The sequence below is a fragment of the Melanotaenia boesemani genome, chromosome 22 (assembly GCF_017639745.1).
Source record: "Melanotaenia boesemani isolate fMelBoe1 chromosome 22, fMelBoe1.pri, whole genome shotgun sequence".
NCBI classification, from domain to species: domain Eukaryota; kingdom Metazoa; phylum Chordata; class Actinopteri; order Atheriniformes; family Melanotaeniidae; genus Melanotaenia; species Melanotaenia boesemani.
Genome location: NC_055703.1, coordinates 28,395,624 through 28,415,154, shown reverse-complemented (window position 1 = coordinate 28,415,154; position 19,531 = coordinate 28,395,624). Strand labels below are relative to the sequence as shown.

The following is a 19,531-nucleotide window of genomic DNA, read 5'->3' as shown; positions in this document are numbered from 1 at the left end:
TGTAAACGAGGAGTCCTCCTCACACACCTCATGTAAACGAGGAGTCCTCCTCACACACCTCATGTAAACGAGGAGTCCTCCTCACACACCTCATGTAAACGAGGAGTCCTCCTCACACACCTCATGTAAACGAGGAGTCCTCCTCACACACTCATGTAAACGAGGAGTCCTCACACACCTCATGTAAACGAGGAGTCCTCCTCACACACCTCATGTAAACGAGGAGTCCTCCTCACACACCTCATGTAAACGAGGAGTCCTCCTCACACATCAGAGTAAGTCATGGAGTTCCTCTGGGTTCTGGTGTTAGACCAGTATTGAACTGAAACTGATTCCAGTAACCTGACGTGTGTATGTAGCACACTGTAACCATGGGAACAGCCTCCACCCTAGGAATGAGGAGAGCGTCACCATGCCAACCCTTTGCTTTAATGTCTGCACCAAACGGTGGAGGGAATGAAATTCCACCCGAGTTCAAGCAAATTCAGTGAGAATCCAGCTCGGTTTGTTTTATTTGACACCAGCAGGTAGAGAAGTTAAACTGGCCGACTACAACAAACGTGTCTATGTTTAACAAACAGGATGTGAATGTTCACCTGGACTGAGCTCATTTCAGTAGAAGAAAAGCCGTAGATACAGAAGTTGTTTTCAGGCTGAAGGACTGATCATGAGACAGTTTCGGCTCCAGGACATAATTACTGTTCAGGAATCTGGAAACTGCATGGAAATGGAAAACCAACCAATCAGTGAATGTTTATCAGCCTAAAGATGAAAAAGCTTGGGAGTGGATCTGCGAGGTCTTCCCTGTATGGAGCTTCTGGGAACGACATCTGCTGGAGATATTTATTCATGTCTAAAAGAAAGATACAGCAACGTAGAATAAAAACACGCCAACAGATTTTCATTCTTCCATTTCCGGTTTACAGGAAGTGTCACTCTGACTCGTCCCGACTCGTGCTCCGATCCGGCTTCTTGGTGCGTGGCATGTATCCCTTTGAAGCTGCCGCTTCCTCTATGGCTCTTTTGATTGGCTGCCTGTTCCTGGCTGCTCCGTTGGCGTGAGGCAGAGCATCTGATTGGATGTTCAGCACCTCTCTGTGGACCTCCTGGGAGGCGTGGCTGGGTTTCATGTTCAGGACTCCGCAGAGGCCTTCAGCCTGACTCAGGAGAGTGTTGATGGACTGCAGGATAACAAGGGATGGTGAAGTAAACACAGATGAGCAGAAAGACCCGATGAAGGTTTTGGTGTCGTACCTTTATCACCTGGATGGCCTGTTTCACCAGGACAGGAGCCCCTGCAGACAGATCCTTCATAGCGCTGTCTGAGACAGAAAACAGAAGCCTGGTTATAATTCTAGAGGCAGAAACAGTTGGAGCTTCTGCAGAACGCTGACATGTTCTCATGAAATGTTCCTGACATTTTACTCAACTCCACATGCATGTTCAAGACCGTGTTCGAGGCCCCGTTAACGTTCAAGGTCGCGTTAACGTTCGAGGTCGCGTTGTTTAACGTTCGAGGTCGCGTTGTTTAACGTTCGAGGTCGCGTTAACGTTCGAGGTCGCGTTAACGTTCGAGGTAGCGTTGTTTAACGTTCGAGGTCGCGTTAACGTTCGAGGCCGCGTTGTTTAACGTTCGAGGTCGCGTTGTTTAACGTTCGAGGTCGCGTTAACGTTCGAGGTCGCGTTAACGTTCGAGGTCGCGTTAACGTTCGAGGTCGCGTTGTTTAACGTTCGAGGTCGCGTTGTTTAACGTTCGAGGTCGCGTTGTTTAACGTTCGAGGTCGCGTTGTTTAACGTTCGAGGTCGCGTTAACGTTCGAGGTCGCGTTAACGTTCGAGGTCGCATTGTTTAACGTTCGAGGTCGCGTTAACATTCGAGGCCGCGTTAACGTTCGAGGCCGCGTTGTTTAACGTTCGAGGCCGCGTTAACGTTCGAGGCCGCGTTAACGTTCGAGGTTGCGTTGTTTAACGTTCGAGGCCGCGTTAATGTTCGAGGTCGCGTTGTTTAACGTTCGAGGCCGCGTTAACGTTCGAGGTCACGTTGTTTAACGTTCGAGGCCGCGTTAACGTTCGAGGTCGCGTTGTTTTAACGTTTGAGGTTGCAATGTTTAACGTTCGAGGCCGCGTTAACGTTCGAGGTCGCGTTGTTTAACGTTCGAGGTCGCGTTAACGTTCGAGGTCACGTTGTGTAACGTTCAAGGTCGCGTTGTTTAACGTTCGAGGCCACGTTGTTTAATGTTCGAGGCCGAGTTAACGTTCGAGGTTGCGTTGTTTAACGTTCAAGGTCACGTTGTTTAACGTTCGAGGCCGCGTTAACGTTCGAGGTCGCATTGTTTAACGTTCAAGGCCGCGTTAACGTTCGAGGTCACGTTGTGTAACGTTCGAGGTCACGTTGTGTAACGTTCAAGGTCGCGTTGTTTAACGTTCGAGGCCGCGTTAACGTTCGAGGTTGCGTTGTTTAACGTTCGAGGCCGAATTAACGTTCGAGGTTGCGTTGTTTAACGTTCAAGGTCACGGTGTTTAACGTTCGAGGCCGCATTAACGTTCGAGGTCGCATTGTTTAACGTTCGAGGCCGCGTTAACGTTCGAGGTCACGTTGTGTAACGTTCAAGGTCGCGTTGTTTAACGTTCGAGGCCGCGTTAACGTTCGAGGTTGCATTGTTTAATGTTCGAGGCCGCGTTAACGTTCGAGGTCACGTTGTTTAACGTTCGAGGCCGCGCTAACGTTCGAGGTCGCGTTGTTTTAACGTTCGAGGTTGCAATGTTTAACGTTCGAGGCCGCGTTAACGTTCGAGGTCGCGTTGTTTAACGTTCGAGGCCACGATAACGTTCGAGGTTGCGTTGTTTAACGTTCGAGGGCGCGTTAACGTTCGAGGTCGCGTTAACGTTCGAGGTCGCGTTGTTTAACCTTCGAGGTCGCGTTGTTTAACGTTCGAGGTCGCGTTGTTTAACGTTCGAGGCCGCGTTGTTTAACGTTCGAGGCCGCGTTGTTTAACGTTCGAGGCCGCGTTGTTTAACGTTCGAGGTCGCGTTAACGTTCGAGGTCGCGTTGTTTAACGTTCGAGGCCGCGTTGTTTAACGTTCGAGGCCGCGTTGTTTAACGTTCGAGGCCGCGATGTTTAACGTTCGAGGCCGCGTTGTTTAACGTTCGAGGCCACGCTGCTCGGTGTTCAAGGCTGAGCTGCTCCAGCAGATGTCCCCTGTTGGACAGACGTCCAACAGCAGACTTGTTTCTGTCTGATGCTGCAAGTCAGTCCAACTGGAGTCCACTATCTGGATCTTAGTCTCTCTGGATCCCAGCAGGACGGACAGAAAGTGTCCCAGCAGTACTTAAATGCACCATGTCCAACCAGGGATGGGTAACAGGGGTCCTGAAGGTCTGGATGTTTCCTGCAGCAGATCCATGGCTCAACGTGATCGTGTCAAATGAAGAGGAGTCTAAAAACTGGTCGTTTGCTCAGCGAATCAGGAGGTTGAAAAATCAAGTTTTGCATGTTTAAAACAAGAATTTTTACCTGCACAGTGGAGACGCAAGTCATTTTTAACCAATGCAACAAGACTGCATCATCTAACCGTTGCTTTAAGCAACACTAATCCTTCCGTCCCTGCCGATCCACAGTGTGACACGGCCGATCGGAGACCCTGGAACCTCCAGGCCTTTTAGGATCCATCAGATTAAGGATGGATCCTGTGAAGGATTTCCAGGTCAAAGAAAACATTTCCTGCTGATCATCATATTTGTGAACGTGTGACGGATCAGACCTCTATCCAGATCTCTGGGGATCTCCTGAGGTTTGACTTCCTGCTTGTACAGACCCTGAAACGCAAACGGAGAAGAAGAACATCAGTTATTTTACATCTGCTTCCACTTTCTGGATTCATTTCCAACCAAACGACTTTGTTGTCATGGATCTTTCATTGGCTTTGTGTACCTGGAAGTATCTAATAAATAAATAAAAACCGTTTACTCACTACTTCTCCTAAACAAAGCTGCCGTTCCTTTCACAGTCTGCCACGTTTATTTAATCACATTAGGCTTTCAAAGTTCTCCGACCTGGAAATAAAGAAAGCAATGAAGACCCACCATAACTTTGCGTTCAGCCTTGAGGGTGTGGACGACATGGGGGAGGATCTTTTTGGGGTATGTGCGGCGCTTCCTGGTGGTCTCAACGATGGTATCATCCAGGAGGCTCTGCAGATCGACGGCCTCATCATCTACTGGCCATGCGAGAGGAAACTGGTCAATGTTGTGGATAAAAACTTCTCTACGGCGGGAGTGTCATGATAAAGATCTCAGGTCAGACCAGAGAGTGAAGGACAGAAATCACCTTCAACATCAGGAGCGTCCTCCCAGGACTGCCCGTTCACCACGACGTTGGCCTGGACCGCCGCCTCGAAGTTCTGCAAGGAGAAACAGCGATTCCCTCCCGTTAACGGGACCCAGGGGAACCGGTTTAACTCTACCCGTTAACCAGACAGACATGACCTATCATGTTAAACCTGACATGTTAACCTGACATGTTAACCTATCATGTTAAACCTGACATGTTAACCTATCATGTTACACCTGACATGTTAACCTATCATGTTAAACCTGACATGTAAACCTGAGTAGGATCCCACCGCCAGCAGCTCCTCCAGTAAAAGTCTCTTCGTTTCTTCTGCAACTTCCGGTTGTCCGTCCAGAACTTTGCTTAAAACCGCTTTAAATCTGCTGATCTGCGCCACAACTTTCCTCTTCGACGTTGTCTGAACCCTGTAATCCTGACTTTCCTCCCCGGTTTCACTCCTCGTCTGCTCCATTTTAACCGCCAACTATGTTCGGATATTAACCGGAAGTTGAAATTGACTTCCTCGTCTTTCTACTAAAGCCGCCCCTCTAGGAACTGCAGCGATGAGAGAAGATGGTTCCGGCTAACTGCTAACTGTGCGGCTAAAACAAGCCGGGAGCGTTTAGTCTTCTAGAAGTTTTCTTTTTCTGTGGCGGTTTTATTTTCTTATTCAATGGATTATGACTGTCACTGTCATCTGTCAGCGCGTGAGTTTGAACAGGTGAGACGTCACAAACAAATACCTGTTGGGCTAGATATTTGTGTACACACACCCACACACGTGAGACCAAGCGCTAAATAACCAGGAACCAGAATAAACCGGAACAAATGTTAATGGTCTGGATGTTGGACATATAAAGAGGGTGGACTGTATTTCTGTACTGAAAGACTTTAGGCCAAAGAAAAGAAACAATGAGACTGTACTGTATTTGGGGAGGTGTTAATAACCAGACTACCATACATGGAATTAAAAACAAAGAACCAAATGATAACACTTAAAACCCAACTAAACACATGCAAAGACCACCCACCCTTTGGAACCCCTCCCTTTAATAAAGCGGCCGTGGTTAGCACCCTGATGCTCATCCTAGCAGAAGAGCTCCAAGGGAAAAGCAGTTACCTTAAAACAAAACTAAAATTGTCCAGACATGTTAAAGGAAAGAAAAATATACCTGGTCAAAGCAGCACAGATGTCCACTCCTGGCCTTTACTCCTGCAGGTGCTTGGAGGCGACTGGATGCTTGAAAACAATGTAAGCATGAAACAAATGAAGGCTGACATTTAATTCATAAAACCAGCGTAAGCTGATGATGAAGCTGCTGCTGCTGATGATGATGATGAAGCTGCTGCTGCTGATGATGATGATGATGAAGCTGCTGCTGCTGATGATGATGATGAAGCTGCTGCTGCTGATGATGATGATGAAGCTGCTGCTGATGATGAAGCTGCTGCTGATGCTGATGATGAAGCTGCTGCTGCTGCTGATGATGAAGCTGCTGCTGATGATGATGATGATGAAGCTGCTGATGATGATGATGAAGCTGCTGCTTGCTGCCTGCTTGCTGCCTGCTTGCTACCAGCCAGCCAGCAATATAAAAGTGTATTTGAATTACGGACATGTGTCTCTACGTTTAGAGAGGATGCAGTTTTATTGATTTAAGCTGGTACTTCAACACAACTCTGTTCCGTCCCTTGAGTTCGGAATCACTTTAAAAGATTCCAGGAAAATTTAAAATGAAAGGAAAATGGAAAGAAGTGAAGGTGGAGCAGGACTGTTTACAGATGAGCAAATAAATCAGGAACTCTTTTCTCATTTGTAGGATTTGGAAGACGTGATCCAGAGAAGCAGAGAGGTATACGTACATAAGTACACGTGTAAACATCCATGTCTTTATTCTAGTAATAATAATGTGTAATATGTATTTGAACCTGGACTCAGTAACATGATGATTTAGACAAACACACTTTTCCTGCTGGGTCATGTTCATCCAACATGTGATTCCGAGTATTTCCATCATGATAGTTTCAGAATGAAATGGTTTCTTCTTTTATCTGAAAGAGAAAAACATGAATCTTTGTCTTTCTGTGCATGAGAGCAGGCTGGAGTAAAGACTTCAATTACAGTTACAGAAGAAGCCGGAGAATTCAGCAGAGTTCTGCAGCTGCAAGAAAGGTAATCAGATTATATGTAGCGCACTCTGCAGCTGCAAGAAAGGTAATCAGATTACACATAGCTCGCTCTGCAGATACAAGAAAGGTAATCAGATTACACGTAGCTTGCTCTAGAGCTGCAAGAAAGGTAATCAGATTACATGTAGCTCACTCTGCAAATACAAGAAAGGTAATCAGATTACACATAGCTTGCTCTGGAGCTGCAAGAAAGGTAATCAGATTACATGTAGCGCGCTCTGCAGATACAAGGTAATCAGACTACACGTAGCTCGCTCTGCAAATACAAGAAAGGTAATCAGATTACACATAGCTCGCTCTGCAGATACAAGAAAGGTAATCAGATTACACGTAGCTCACTCTGCAGATGCAAGAAAGGTAATCAGATTACATGTAGCTCACTCTGCAAATACAAGAAAGGTAATCAGATTACACATAGCTTGCTCTGGAGCTGCAAGAAAGGTAATCAGATTACATGTAGCGCGCTCTGCAGATACAAGGTAATCAGACTACACGTAGCTCGCTCTGCAAATACAAGAAAGGTAATCAGATTACACGTGTCATGTAGCACGCTCTGCAGCTGCAAGAAAGGTAATCAGATTACACGTAGCTCGCTCTGCAGATACAAGAAAGGTTATCAGATTACACGTAGCGTGCTCTGCAGCTGCAAGAAAGGTAATCAGATTACATGTAGCGCGCTCTGCAGCTGCAAGAAAGGTAATCAGATTACATGTAGCTCGCTCTACAGATACAAGAAAGGTAATCAGATTACATGTAGCTCGCTCTGCAGCTGCAAGAAAGGTAATCAGATTACAAGTAGCTTGCTCTGCAGCTGCAAGAAAGGTAATCAGATTACAAGTAGCTTGCTCTGCAGCTGCAAGAAAGGTAATCAGATTACACGTAGCTCACTCTGCAGATGCAAGAAAGGTAATCAGATTACACCTAGCTCGCTCTGCAGCTGCAAGAAAGGTAATCAGATTATATGTAGCGCACTCTGCAGCTGCAAGAAAGGTAATCAGATTACACATAGCTCGCTCTGCAGATACAAGAAAGGTAATCAGATTACACGTAGCTTGCTCTAGAGCTGCAAGAAAGGTAATCAGATTACATGTAGCTCACTCTGCAAATACAAGAAAGGTAATCAGATTACACATAGCTTGCTCTGGAGCTGCAAGAAAGGTAATCAGATTACATGTAGCGCGCTCTGCAGATACAAGGTAATCAGACTACACGTAGCTCGCTCTGCAAATACAAGAAAGGTAATCAGATTACACGTGTCATGTAGCACGCTCTGCATGCAAGAAAGGTAATCAGATTACACGTAGCGCGCTCTGCATGCAAGAAAGGTAATCAGATTACACGTAGCTTGCTCTAGAGCTGCAAGAAAGGTAATCAGATTACATGTAGCTCACTCTGCAAATACAAGAAAGGTAATCAGATTACACATAGCTTGCTCTGGAGCTGCAAGAAAGGTAATCAGATTACATGTAGCGCGCTCTGCAGATACAAGGTAATCAGACTACACGTAGCTCGCTCTGCAAATACAAGAAAGGTAATCAGATTACACGTGTCATGTAGCACGCTCTGCATGCAAGAAAGGTAATCAGATTACACGTAGCGCGCTCTGCATGCAAGAAAGGTAATCAGATTACACGTAGCTTGCTCTAGAGCTGCAAGAAAGGTAATCAGATTACATGTAGCACGCTCTGCAGCTGCAAGAAAGGTAATCAGATTACAAGTAGCTCACTCTGCAAATACAAGAAAGGTAATCAGATTACACATAGCTTGCTCTGGAGCTGCAAGAAAGGTAATCAGATTACACGTAGCGCGCTCTGCAGATACAAGGTAATCAGACTACACGTAGCTCGCTCTGCAAATACAAGAAAGGTAATCAGATTACACGTGTCATGTAGCACGCTCTGCATGCAAGAAAGGTAATCAGATTACACGTAGCGCGCTCTGCATGCAAGAAAGGTAATCAGATTACACGTAGCTTGCTCTAGAGCTGCAAGAAAGGTAATCAGATTACATGTAGCACGCTCTGCAGCTGCAAGAAAGGTAATCAGATTACATGTAGCGCGCTCTGCAGATACAAGGTAATCAGACTACACGTAGCCCGCTCTGCAAATACAAGGTAATCAGATTACACGTAGCTCGCTCTGCAGATACAAGAAAGGTAATCAGATTACACGTAGCTCGCTCTGCAGATACAAGAAAGGTTATCAGATTACACGTAGCGTGCTCTGCAGCTGCAAGAAAGGTAATCAGATTACATGTAGCGCGCTCTGCAGCTGCAAGAAAGGTAATCAGATTACATGTAGCGCGCTCTGCAGCTGCAAGAAAGGTAATCAGATTACAAGTAGCTCGCTCTACAGATACAAGAAAGGTAATCAGATTACATGTAGCTCGCTCTGCAGCTGCAAGAAAGGTAATCAGATTACAAGTAGCTTGCTCTGCAGCTGCAAGAAAGGTAATCAGATTACAAGTAGCTTGCTCTGCAGCTGCAAGAAAGGTAATCAGATTACACGTAGCTCACTCTGCAGATGCAAGAAAGGTAATCAGATTACACCTAGCGCGCTCTGCAGCTGCAAGAAAGGTAATCAGATTACAAGTAGCTTGCTCTGCAGCTGCAAGAAAGGTAATCAGATTACACGTAGCTCACTCTGCAGATGCAAGAAAGGTAATCAGATTACACCTAGCGCACTCTGCAGATACAAGTAAGGTAGTCAGATTACACGTAGCGCGCTCTGCAGCTGCAAAAAAAGGTTATCAGATTACATATAGCGCGCTCTGCAGCTGCAAGAAAGGTTATCAGATTACATATAGCGCGCTCTGCAGATACAAGAAAGGTAATCAGATCACACGTAGCGCGCTCTGCAGCTGCAAAAAAAGGTTATCAGATTACATATAGCGCGCTCTGCAGCTGCAAAGAAAGGTTATCAGATTACATGCAGCGTGCTCTGCAGCTGCAAGAAAGGTAATCAGATTACACGTAGCTCGCTCTGCAGATACAAGAAAGGTTATCAGATTACACGTAGCGTGCTCTGCAGCTGCAAGAAAGGTAGTCAGATTACACGTAGCGCGCTCTGCAGCTGCAAAAAAAGGTTATCAGATTACATATAGCGCGCTCTGCAGCTGCAAGAAAGGTTATCAGATTACATATAGCGCGCTCTGCAGATACAAGAAAGGTAATCAGATCACACGTAGCGCGCTCTGCAGCTGCAAAAAAAGGTTATCAGATTACATATAGCGCGCTCTGCAGCTGCAAAGAAAGGTTATCAGATTACATGCAGCGTGCTCTGCAGCTGCAAGAAAGGTAATCAGATTACACGTAGCTCGCTCTGCAGATACAAGAAAGGTTATCAGATTACACGTAGCGTGCTCTGCAGCTGCAAGAAAGGTAATCAGATTACATGTAGCGCGCTCTGCAGCTGCAAGAAAGGTAATCAGATTACATGTAGCGCGCTCTGCAGCTGCAAGAAAGGTAATCAGATTACAAGTAGCTCGCTCTACAGATACAAGAAAGGTAATCAGATTACATGTAGCTCGCTCTGCAGCTGCAAGAAAGGTAATCAGATTACAAGTAGCTTGCTCTGCAGCTGCAAGAAAGGTAATCAGATTACAAGTAGCTTGCTCTGCAGCTGCAAGAAAGGTAATCAGATTACACGTAGCTCACTCTGCAGATGCAAGAAAGGTAATCAGATTACACCTAGCGCGCTCTGCAGCTGCAAGAAAGGTAATCAGATTATATGTAGCGCACTCTGCAGCTGCAAGAAAGGTAATCAGATTACACATAGCTCGCTCTGCAGATACAAGAAAGGTAATCAGATTACACGTAGCTCACTCTGCAGATGCAAGAAAGGTTATCAGATTACACCTAGCGCGCTCTGCAGCTGCAAGAAAGGTAATCAGATTACATGTAGCGCGCTCTGCAGCTGCAAGAAAGGTAATCAGATTACACATAGCTCGCTCTGCAGATACAAGAAAGGTAATCAGATTACATGTAGCTCTCTCTGCAGCTGAAGACGAGGTCTGATTTTTTTATTTTAAAGTTGTAAAATAAAAAAATGGTGAAAAGACAGAAATTGGTAATTTTTGTTTGGTAAAGAATGAAATGGTGAAAATAAAAACTGAAGCTGAGTTAAACTTCCACCATGAAGCAGCGGGCGGGCCGGAGATGTTTTCTGTAACAAGGCGGACGGGTCAGAGATGTTCTCTGTAACCCGGCAGGGGGGCCGGAGATGTTCTCTGTAACCCGGCGGGCGGGCCGGAGATGTTTTCTGTAACCCGGCGGGCGGGCCGGAGATGTTCTCTGTAACCCGGCGGGCGGGTCGGAGATGTTTTATGTAACCCGGCGAACGGGTCGGAGATGTTTTCTGTAACCCGGCGGGCGGGCCGGAGATGTTTTCTGTAACCCGGCGGGCGGGTCAGGGATGTTCTCTGTAACCCGGCGGGCGGGTCGGAGATGTTACCTGTAACCCGGCCGGCGGGCCGGAGATGTTTTCTGTAACCCGGCGGACGGGCCGGAGATGTTTTCTGTAACCCGGCGGACGGGCCGGAGATGTTCTCTGTAACCCGGTGGGCGGGTCGGAACTGGCAGAGCTAACAGAACCAGACTAAACGGACCTTCATGTGTAGACAGCTGCTCTCAGCTAGGCGGCTCCTTCTCATTCCTGAAGTTATCCTGAATTCCTTCTTCCAGGTTTCCAGATCTGGTGTCTCCGTGTTTTGGTGTCCACCTGCTGCAGACCAGTGGGGGGTTAGAGCGGCGCAGCGCCATGCCTCAGGTAGGAAAACACCTGAGCAGATGTTGATCCGGAGCGTCTGGATCAGGAAATATTAGTTGTGTTTCAGGCGAGGAAGATGGAGGCTGGTAGGTGTTTCTGACCCGTTCAGACTGTGAACGCGTGTGAAGCTTTTCTTTAATGATCCGTGTTTCCTGCAGGACCTGGATGCCGCCCGGTCACGGTTCTACGTCCACAGAAATCGGCTCGTTGCTGTTGGAGAGGTGAACTCTACAAACCTTTTCTACCTTCCTTTAAATCCACAGCAGGACCCGCCTCCGTAGGTTCACACATTGCTTTTAAAAAAGAAACTGGTCCAGGAACGGGATTGTATGTTGGTTCAGGTCCAGTCTGAAATTCCAGGACTTTGTTTCGTCTGCAGCAGATTGAAAACTTTTTACCGACTGGAATTTACCTTTCAGAAATTGTTCCATCAGTTTATTTAAGGAGGCATTTTCAGGACATGAGTTAGAAAAACAATGAGAGGAGATAATGCTGAATGACAGATGTTTTTCCTTGTTCTGGTTTCAGATCGGTTTGGACTTCACACCGTGGTGCGCTCTGACTCAGCGCGGACCGAGACAACCAGGTCTTCGTTAAACAGCTAGACATCGCCAAGGAGCTGGACCTGCCTGTGTGAGGCAGAATGACACGCAGCCGCTTCATACGTGTTTTTGACATGTTTTCTGATGCAGGTCTGTTACAAGTCTGTTACAAGTCAGTAACAGGTCTGTTACAGGTCAGTAACAGGTCAGTAACAGGTCTAACCAGGTCTGTTACAGGTCAGTAACAGGTCTGTTACAGGTCAGTAACAGGATAGTAACAGGTCAGTAAAAGGTCTAACCAGGTCTGTTACAGGTCAGTAACAGGTCTAACCAGGTCTGTTACAGGTCAGTAACAGGTCTGTTACAGGTCAGTAACAGGTCGGTAACAGGTCAGTAACAGGTCAGGTATAAAAACTGATTTTCATGATCAGGATCAAGTACAATCATCATGCATTGATTATTGATTGACAACCATCAGATGTTAATGTCACAGCTGATCATCACAGGTCACATGTAACATTTCATTTTCATAAAAAAAGCTGTAAAACAATGATAATGATGATGAAGGGGACTCCTCCTCCTTTCTGTCTTTTCTGTTGTCAGGAACATCCACTCACGATCAGCAGCTGGGGTTACCATAGAAACCATGAAAGAACACGGTGAGTTTTCCCTCATATCATGCAGATGTGGCCATGTTTAAGTCAGACCTCTCATTGTTAGCTATGTTTAGCCCCGACCTCCCCTGGTTAGCTATGTTTAGCCCCGCCCTCCTCTGGTTAGCTATGTTTAGCTCCACACTCCCTTGGTTAGCTATGTTTAGGCCCGCCCTCCCCTGGTTAGCTATGTTTAGCCCCGCCCTCCCCTGGTTAGCTATGTTTAGCTCCACACTCCCTTGGTTAGCTATGTTTTGCCCTGCCCTCCCCTGGTTAGCTTTGTTTAGCTCCGCCCTCCCCTGGTTAGCTATGTTTAGCTCCACACTCCCTTGGTTAGCTATGTTTAGCCCCGCCCTCCCTTGGTTAGCTATGTTTAGCCCCGCCCTCCCTTGGTTAGCTATGTTTAGCCCCGCCCTCCCTTGGTTAGCTATGTTTAGCCCCGCCCTCCCTTGGTTAGCTATGTTTAGCCCCGCCCTCCCTTGGTTAGCTATGTTTAGCCCCGCCCTCCCTTGGTTAGCTATGTTTAGCCCCGCCCTCCCTTGGTTAGCTATGTTTAGCCCCGCCCTCCCTTGGTTAGCTATGTTTAGCCCCGCCCTCCCTTGGTTAGCTATGTTTAGCTCCACACTCCCTTGGTTAGCTATGTTTAGCTCCACACTCCCTTGGTTAGCTATGTTTAGCCCCGCCCTCCCCTGGTTAGCTATGTTTAGCACCACCCTGTCATGTTCAGCTATCTTTTGGCCACATTTAGCTCCGCCCTCCAGTGGACAGTCATGTTTAGCTCCGCCCTCTCTTGGCCAGGTATCAGCCGAGCTCTGCTCCACAACTTTGCTGGGAAACTGCGGGTTGGTCTGGAAGGTGTGAAAGCTGGTTTCTTCTTCTCTTTTCCACCTGCTGTCTGCAGGAACCAACAGGTTGGTGAATTTAGGAAATAATCCATGCGGTTTTACTGGATTTTGGTTCATCAGCTGTATTAATGGGAAAAAAGGTATGATGGCGAAGAAGGAGGCAGAGCCGTCCAATCAGCATCCTCGGTATAGATAACAGTAACTAGTTACTGTTAGAATGCTGAAACTCACTAACAGTAACTAGTAACTTTTTTTTTTAACTCTGTCCTGTCCAGCATCCTAACATACAGAACGGTGGTCTGTGTCCCACACTTTGCTTGACAGATTTGCTCTACCAAGGGAGACATGTTATATACATGGCTGCCCTTGATATTTTTATTATTTTTATTGTAATCTTTTTTTCTTCAGTTTTTGTCGTTACCGAACCTGACAGGGAGATAGAGGAAAAGTGAAGAGAGAGGAAAAAGAAGGTGGAAAAAAAAGGTAGAAAAGGACAGGATTAAAATGTGTAAATAACAGTTGTCTAGGCTTCCTAAAACACACCACAAAAAAACTATATAAACTACCACAGTACTACATGATACATAAAGAAAATAGGAAAAGGATGATATGAAAAAGTACAGCAGTCATCAAACGTACCTGCAGATAAACGTACCAACACACAAACATCAGCTACATCTAGTCAGAAGCAGATGGAGAGACGAGCACGTTTGTGAGCATGCACGTGTGAACGAGCGTGTGTGGCCATGTGCAGGCACTCAACAGGCCCAAGGCCACAAGGCCACCCATTCCCCCCAGCAGAGCCCCGTCCAGGAACCCGACGGGGCCCCAGGCAAACCACCGCCAGCCATGCCAACCCAACACCAAGGCTAAGCACCCCAGGGACAAGAACATGTCTGCAGGTTCCCCCCCCCCCCACACACACACACACACCAGGGGCAGCCCATGACACACTCACACAACCTCATACATTCTCCCAGAGGTCTCTCTAGCCCCCCGATGCGGCACCAAGGGCGGCCCCCAGGGCAAACGGCGCCCAGCAGCACGACACAAAGGACTCCAGGCAGGCACCGAACCTCCACCTCCACCGAACACCCCCCCGCCTGAGTTGTGTGTGCGTGAGTGTGGGCTATTTATACTGCAATTAAAAACTGGAAGGAGCCATGAGATGGTGGTGGGTCCCACTGCTGCCAGGCAGCAGGACTCCCTCAGTGTGTGTGTGTGTTATGTGTGTAGTGCAATACTGTTAAATGTGGTAGTGTCTACTGTGTTAATAAAATCGGGGGGAGAGAGGTCACAAAGGGAGGGGATGGAGGAAGGGCCACCTCGGTGGTTCCTGTCCGCCCACCCACAGCCCATGTGCCCCCCCGAGACCCTCAATGTATATTAGTATGTAGCATATATGTTGCACAAAATGGTCACTAATCACTAAAGGGTGAGTAAAGGAGGGACCCTAGGTACTAACATTATGCAATATAATCGTAATGGACTAGTGTTCAGAAGAGTAAGGTTCAGCTCAAGGAGAAAGAGGCAGAGACTGGAAGGGTTGCTTTTGATGGTACCATGTATTGAATATAATTAAAGACAAAGACAAAACATACATTTAACATTCAGAGGGAGAGAATGGCCATTCTAAAGAGTAAAACCCACAATGTGTTACAAGGATTCAATATTCAAATAATTACCCAGTTCAAAGGTTATTTACAACAGTTCAATATTCAAATCTAATATTCAATTCAACATTGATCGGGAGCGCACAGATCAATGGAGAGCTCACACGCACAGTCCAACGCAGAGTGAACGTTAACAGTTCATACGACCCAGATGTACCAGTTCAGAGAGACGTCCATGTGTGGGAATGGAATAGTGTAAGTAGCTGGAGCAATGGGTCGCAGAATAAGTGCGTGAGCGAGTGCAAGAGTTCGTGTCGGCTACAGGAGCCTCCTACCAGCCCGAGCTGAGCAGAGGGATGGAGGGGGTCCTGGTAGGAATCTTCAGCAGCTGAGTTGATTCAGGTTCATTAGGGTTAGCTCGCCATCTAGATCTGGCCTGTATAAACAACAGGACCAACGTTATTCCAATAAATCTATGGGTACACAATTCACCAATCTAAATATCAAAACAATAATACTAACTGTATTACAGTGGATAAATAATTTCACATGTAAGGTCAATATTATACAATATATCCAAAGTATTCCAAACAATTAATAAAACAATTACTTGTAACTGAATTAAATAACTTTCAGTCACATAAATCAGTCGCAATAAAGCTTTGCAGTTAAAATGCATATAAGTACATTTCAATAGAAACAAGGATGGATAATATAAACAGACATGTCACATTAAATACAATTCATTCAGACAACAATACTGTCCACTGTTTGGCATTGATAGCAAATGCTAACCGGACCCATGTTATCCTATGGGGTGGCTAATGCTAAGCTAACCAACCAAACAATATAGGAAGCATGGACTCACCGATTCCGCTTATTTCATTTAAATGCGCAGTCATTCGCGGCGGTTTCGGACTGATAGTCGGCTCCTACAAGTCATCGGTTCATGCAATAAGTTTCAGAACATGACATGATGAGTTAATAGTAATCTGAAGCAAAACATACCTCGTAGCAAACATTTGTGTAGCTCTCCCCTCGCATGTGACCGATCGCTTCCGGGTAGCGCTTGATAAAGCTAGCTAATTGGTCGACCGCAGTCATGTGACCAAAGCCATACAAGGCACGTGAGAATCAAAGAGCAAAAGGCAGGGCAAGAGAACACAGTGAGAGCGGTTTCGGCACCCGCGTTAAAAGTGTCTAGGTTGTGATTAAAATCTAGTGGAGCAGGCAGTCGCAGGGGTCCACTGGGGGATCCCGAAATGTGGACCCCCAGCCAAATCCACCGACTCCACCCGCCCCACAGAGCCCTATGTGTGGTGTGTATGATGTGGGTGGCGGGGGAGGAGAGGGGCTCGGGGAGGGGTACAGCCGGAAGAGAGATCTCTCTCCCAGGCAGCCAACTCCCCAGCTGGCCGCTGTAGGCGCCCCCGCCTCCCCAGGACCACCCACGGGTAGAAGGGCAAAGGCCCGGCCCTGCCAAGAGCCCAACGCACCAGTGCCCCGGGACACCCCCCCCCCAACCGGGCCACGCAGCCCCAGGCCAGCCCCTCGACAGCCCCAGACCTCCCCGGTCGCCCCCTGGCCCGCCACCAGGGAGCACCAGGCCACCAAGGCCCCGGATCCGGTTAGTCACACAGTCTCCCACCTAATGACCCTTTCCGACCACCGATCCAGAGAAACGGCCAGAGCCAATGGACCCCCAAGGCCCCCCAGCCAGCCCCCACCCCGGACCCCCACGGAACGACTAGTTACCGTTAGAATGCTGTAACTCACTAACTAGTTTCTCCCAAATTACTCTTTGGGAGAAATAACTAGTTAATCAGCTGGTCGTCAGCTGATCCAACAGATGAAATAAATCTTCACACACTGTAATAATACGTCTCGTTTTTACTCCTGTTGTGGTGAAAAACCAGAGAAATAAAAGCGTCCAGCGGACAAAGGCGAGGGGACGGCGTGACGTAGAGACGGTGTTTGTGTTTAACAGAGACAGAAGCTGATCAAACTCCTCCCTCTGGAACACATCTGCTTGGAAACGGATTCTCCTTCGCTGGGACTCCAGAGACACGAACGTTCAGCTGCACTCAATACACGTCCTTGTTGAGACACAGATGTTCCAGTCTTCTTGTCTCCTCCCGTCTCCTTCCTTCTCCTTCCTTCTCCTCCCGTCTCCTTCCTTCTCCTTCCTTCTCCTCCCATCTCCTCCCGTCTCCTTCCTTCTCCTCCCTTCTCCTCCCATCTCCTCCCGTCTCCTTCCTTCTCCTCCCGTCTCCTTCCTTCTCCTTCCTTTTCCTTCCTTTTCCTCCTGTCTCCTCTCGTCTCCTTCCTTTTCCTCCTGTCTCCTCTCGTCTCCTTCCTTCTCCTCCCATCTCCTCCCGTCTCCTTCCTTCTCCTCCCATCTCCTCCCGTCTCCTTCCTTCTCCTCCCGTCTCCTTCCTTCTCCTTCCTTTTCCTTCCTTTTCCTCCTGTCTCCTCCCGTCTCCTTCCTTCTCCTTCCTTCTCCTCCTGTCTCCTTCCTTCTCCTTCCTTTTCCTCCTGTCTCCTCTCGTCTCCTTCCTTCTCCTCCCATCTCCTCCCGTCTCCTTCCTTCTCCTCCCATCTCCTCCCGTCTCCTTCCTTCTCCTCCCGTCTCCTTCCTTCTCCTTCCTTTTCCTTCCTTTTCCTCCTGTCTCCTCCCGTCTCCTTCCTTCTCCTTCCTTCTCCTCCTGTCTCCTTCCTTCTCCTTCCTTTTCCTCCTGTCTCCTCTCGTCTCCTTCCTTCTCCTCCCATCTCCTCCCGTCTCCTTCCTTCTCCTCCCATCTCCTCCCGTCTCCTTCCTTCTCCTCCCGTCTCCTTCCTTCTCCTTCCTTTTCCTTCCTTTTCCTCCTGTCTCCTCCCGTCTCCTTCCTTCTCCTTCCTTCTCCTCCTGTCTCCTTCCTTCTCCTTCCTTTTCCTCCTGTCTCCTCTCATCTCCTTCCTTCTCCTCCCATCTCCTCTCGTCTCCTTCCTTCTCCTCCCATCTCCTCCCGTCTCCTTCCTTCTCCTCCCGTCTCCTTCCTTCTCCTTCCTTTTCCTTCCTTTTCCTCCTGTCTCCTCCCGTCTCCTTCCTTCTCCTTCCTTCTCCTCCTGTCTCCTTCCTTCTCCTTCCTTTTCCTCCTGTCTCCTCCCGTCTCCTTCCTTCTCCTCCCATCTCCTCCCGTCTCCTTCCTTCTCCTCCCGTCTCCTTCCTTCTCCTCCCGTCTCCTTCCTTCTTCCTTTTCCTCCTGTCTCCTCCCGTCTCCTTCCTTCTCCTCCCGTCTCCTTCCTTCTCCTCCCGTCTCCTTCCTTCTTCCTTTTCCTCCTGTCTCCTCCCGTCTCCTTCCTTCTCCTTCCTTCTCCTCCCGTCTCCTTCCTTTTCCTCCTGTCTCCTCCCGTCTCCTTCCTTCTCCTTCCTTTTCCTCCTGTCTCCTCCCGTCTCCTTCCTTCTCCTTCCTTCTCCTCCCGTCTCCTTCCTTCTCCTTCCTTCTCCTCCTGTCTCCTTCCTTCTCCTTCCTTTTCCTCCTGTCTCCTCCCGTCTCCTTCCTTCTCCTTCCTTCTCCTCCCATCTCCTCCCGTCTCCTTCCTTCTTCCTTTTCCTCCTGTCTCCTCCCGTCTCCTTCCTTCTCCTTCCTTCTCCTCCTGTCTCCTTCCTTCTCCTTCCTTTTCCTCCTGTCTCCTCCCGTCTCCTTCCTTCTCCTTCCTTCTCCTCCTGTCTCCTTCCTTCTCCTTCCTTTTCCTCCCATCTCCTCCCGTCTCCTTCCTTCTCCTCCCGTCTCCTTCCTTCTTCCTTTTCCTCCTGTCTCCTCCCGTCTCCTTCCTTCTCCTCCCGTCTCCTTCCTTCTCCTCCCGTCTCCTTCCTTCTTCCTTTTCCTCCTGTCTCCTCCCGTCTCCTTCCTTCTCCTTCCTTCTCCTCCCGTCTCCTTCCTTTTCCTCCTGTCTCCTCCCGTCTCCTTCCTTCTCCTTCCTTTTCCTCCTGTCTCCTCCCGTCTCCTTCCTTCTCCTTCCTTCTCCTCCCGTCTCCTTCCTTCTCCTTCCTTTTCCTCCTGTCTCCTCTCGTCTCCTTCCTTCTCCTCCCTTCTCCTTCCTTCTCCTTCCTTTTCCTCCCGTCTCCCAGGTGAGGAATGAGGACATCGCTCTGTCCTGCCGTTACATGTCTGAAGTTAAAGGAGTGTCTCCCCAGAAGGTTCAGGTCATCACGGCTCAGAACGCCTACAGAATCTTCTCCAAGGCTCCTAAAACGTAAACAAACATTCCTGCTTCTGGAAGCACAGCTGGACCTGGGAATCAGGGTGGGGGGTTCAGGAGGCCGCGGTGGGCGTGGCTCTGGCTCGGCTATAGATTTAATTTGCTTCATATTAAATAAAACAGGTGAACATGCATGAGCTGTTGTCATGGCGACGCCCATCTTCACCAGACACATTCAGGTTCTTTTCATGGTTCATGTTTTTATTTGATCCCTTTTTTCATTTCTGGGTTAACAAGTTAGAAAATAATGAGAAATTATTATCAACAAGAACATTAAAAGCATCCAGACGTTTCTCTTCCGGATCGATTTTTTATTTAAAGTTTGATGAAGAAACCGAAAACCCTGAAGA

General features: G+C 47.9%; 2 protein-coding genes and 1 long non-coding RNA gene across 4 annotated transcripts; 1 reads left to right on the top strand and 2 right to left on the bottom strand.

Annotated features, from left to right (window-relative positions):
• Positions 1-831: 831 nt before the first annotated feature.
• nsl1 (NSL1 component of MIS12 kinetochore complex) lies at positions 832-4,989 on the bottom strand. Of its 2 annotated transcripts, none has more exons than XM_041976634.1 (6): positions 4,623-4,989; positions 4,328-4,400; positions 4,084-4,217; positions 3,762-3,816; positions 1,255-1,322; positions 832-1,181 (listed from the first exon to the last, which is right to left on the bottom strand). In XM_041976634.1, exons 1-6 carry the CDS (start codon positions 4,800-4,802, stop codon positions 933-935), a joined length of 759 nt encoding a protein of 252 aa, XP_041832568.1. In that variant the 5' UTR covers positions 4,803-4,989; the 3' UTR covers positions 832-932. The 2 variants fall into 2 exon arrangements, with proteins under 2 accessions (XP_041832568.1, XP_041832569.1); XM_041976635.1 differs by having other exon boundaries at positions 4,084-4,214; positions 4,623-4,878.
• tatdn3 (TatD DNase domain containing 3) lies at positions 4,969-19,179 on the top strand. Its single transcript, XM_041975756.1, is given in 11 exon segments — positions 4,969-5,051; positions 6,151-6,183; positions 6,430-6,503; positions 11,202-11,286; positions 11,445-11,507; positions 11,815-11,856; positions 11,858-11,919; positions 12,432-12,487; positions 13,280-13,392; positions 16,927-17,019; positions 19,051-19,179. Coding segments are annotated over 11 exon segments (798 nt in total). The 5' UTR covers positions 4,969-5,003.
• LOC121634143 lies at positions 14,881-16,015 on the bottom strand. The gene is made up of 3 exons (XR_006009194.1): positions 15,948-16,015; positions 15,808-15,871; positions 14,881-15,375 (listed from the first exon to the last, which is right to left on the bottom strand). It is a non-coding gene; the product is annotated as an uncharacterized LOC121634143 (long non-coding RNA).
• Positions 19,180-19,531: the final 352 nt, after the last annotated feature.

What these genes read in the sequence shown, in the direction of transcription:
- nsl1 (XM_041976634.1), bottom strand. Translation starts at nt 4,802, where the DNA reads ATGGAGCAGACGAGGAGTGAAACCGGGGAGGAAAGTCAGGATTACAGG. An exon ending in CCCCAGAGATCTGGATAGAG is followed by an intron (nt 1,323 to 3,761) that starts GTCTGATCCGTC and finishes TTTCTGTCTCAG; the next exon opens with ACAGCGCTATGAAGGATCTG. An exon ending in AGGCCATCCAGGTGATAAAG is followed by an intron (nt 1,182 to 1,254) that starts GTACGACACCAA and finishes GTTATCCTGCAG; the next exon opens with TCCATCAACACTCTCCTGAG.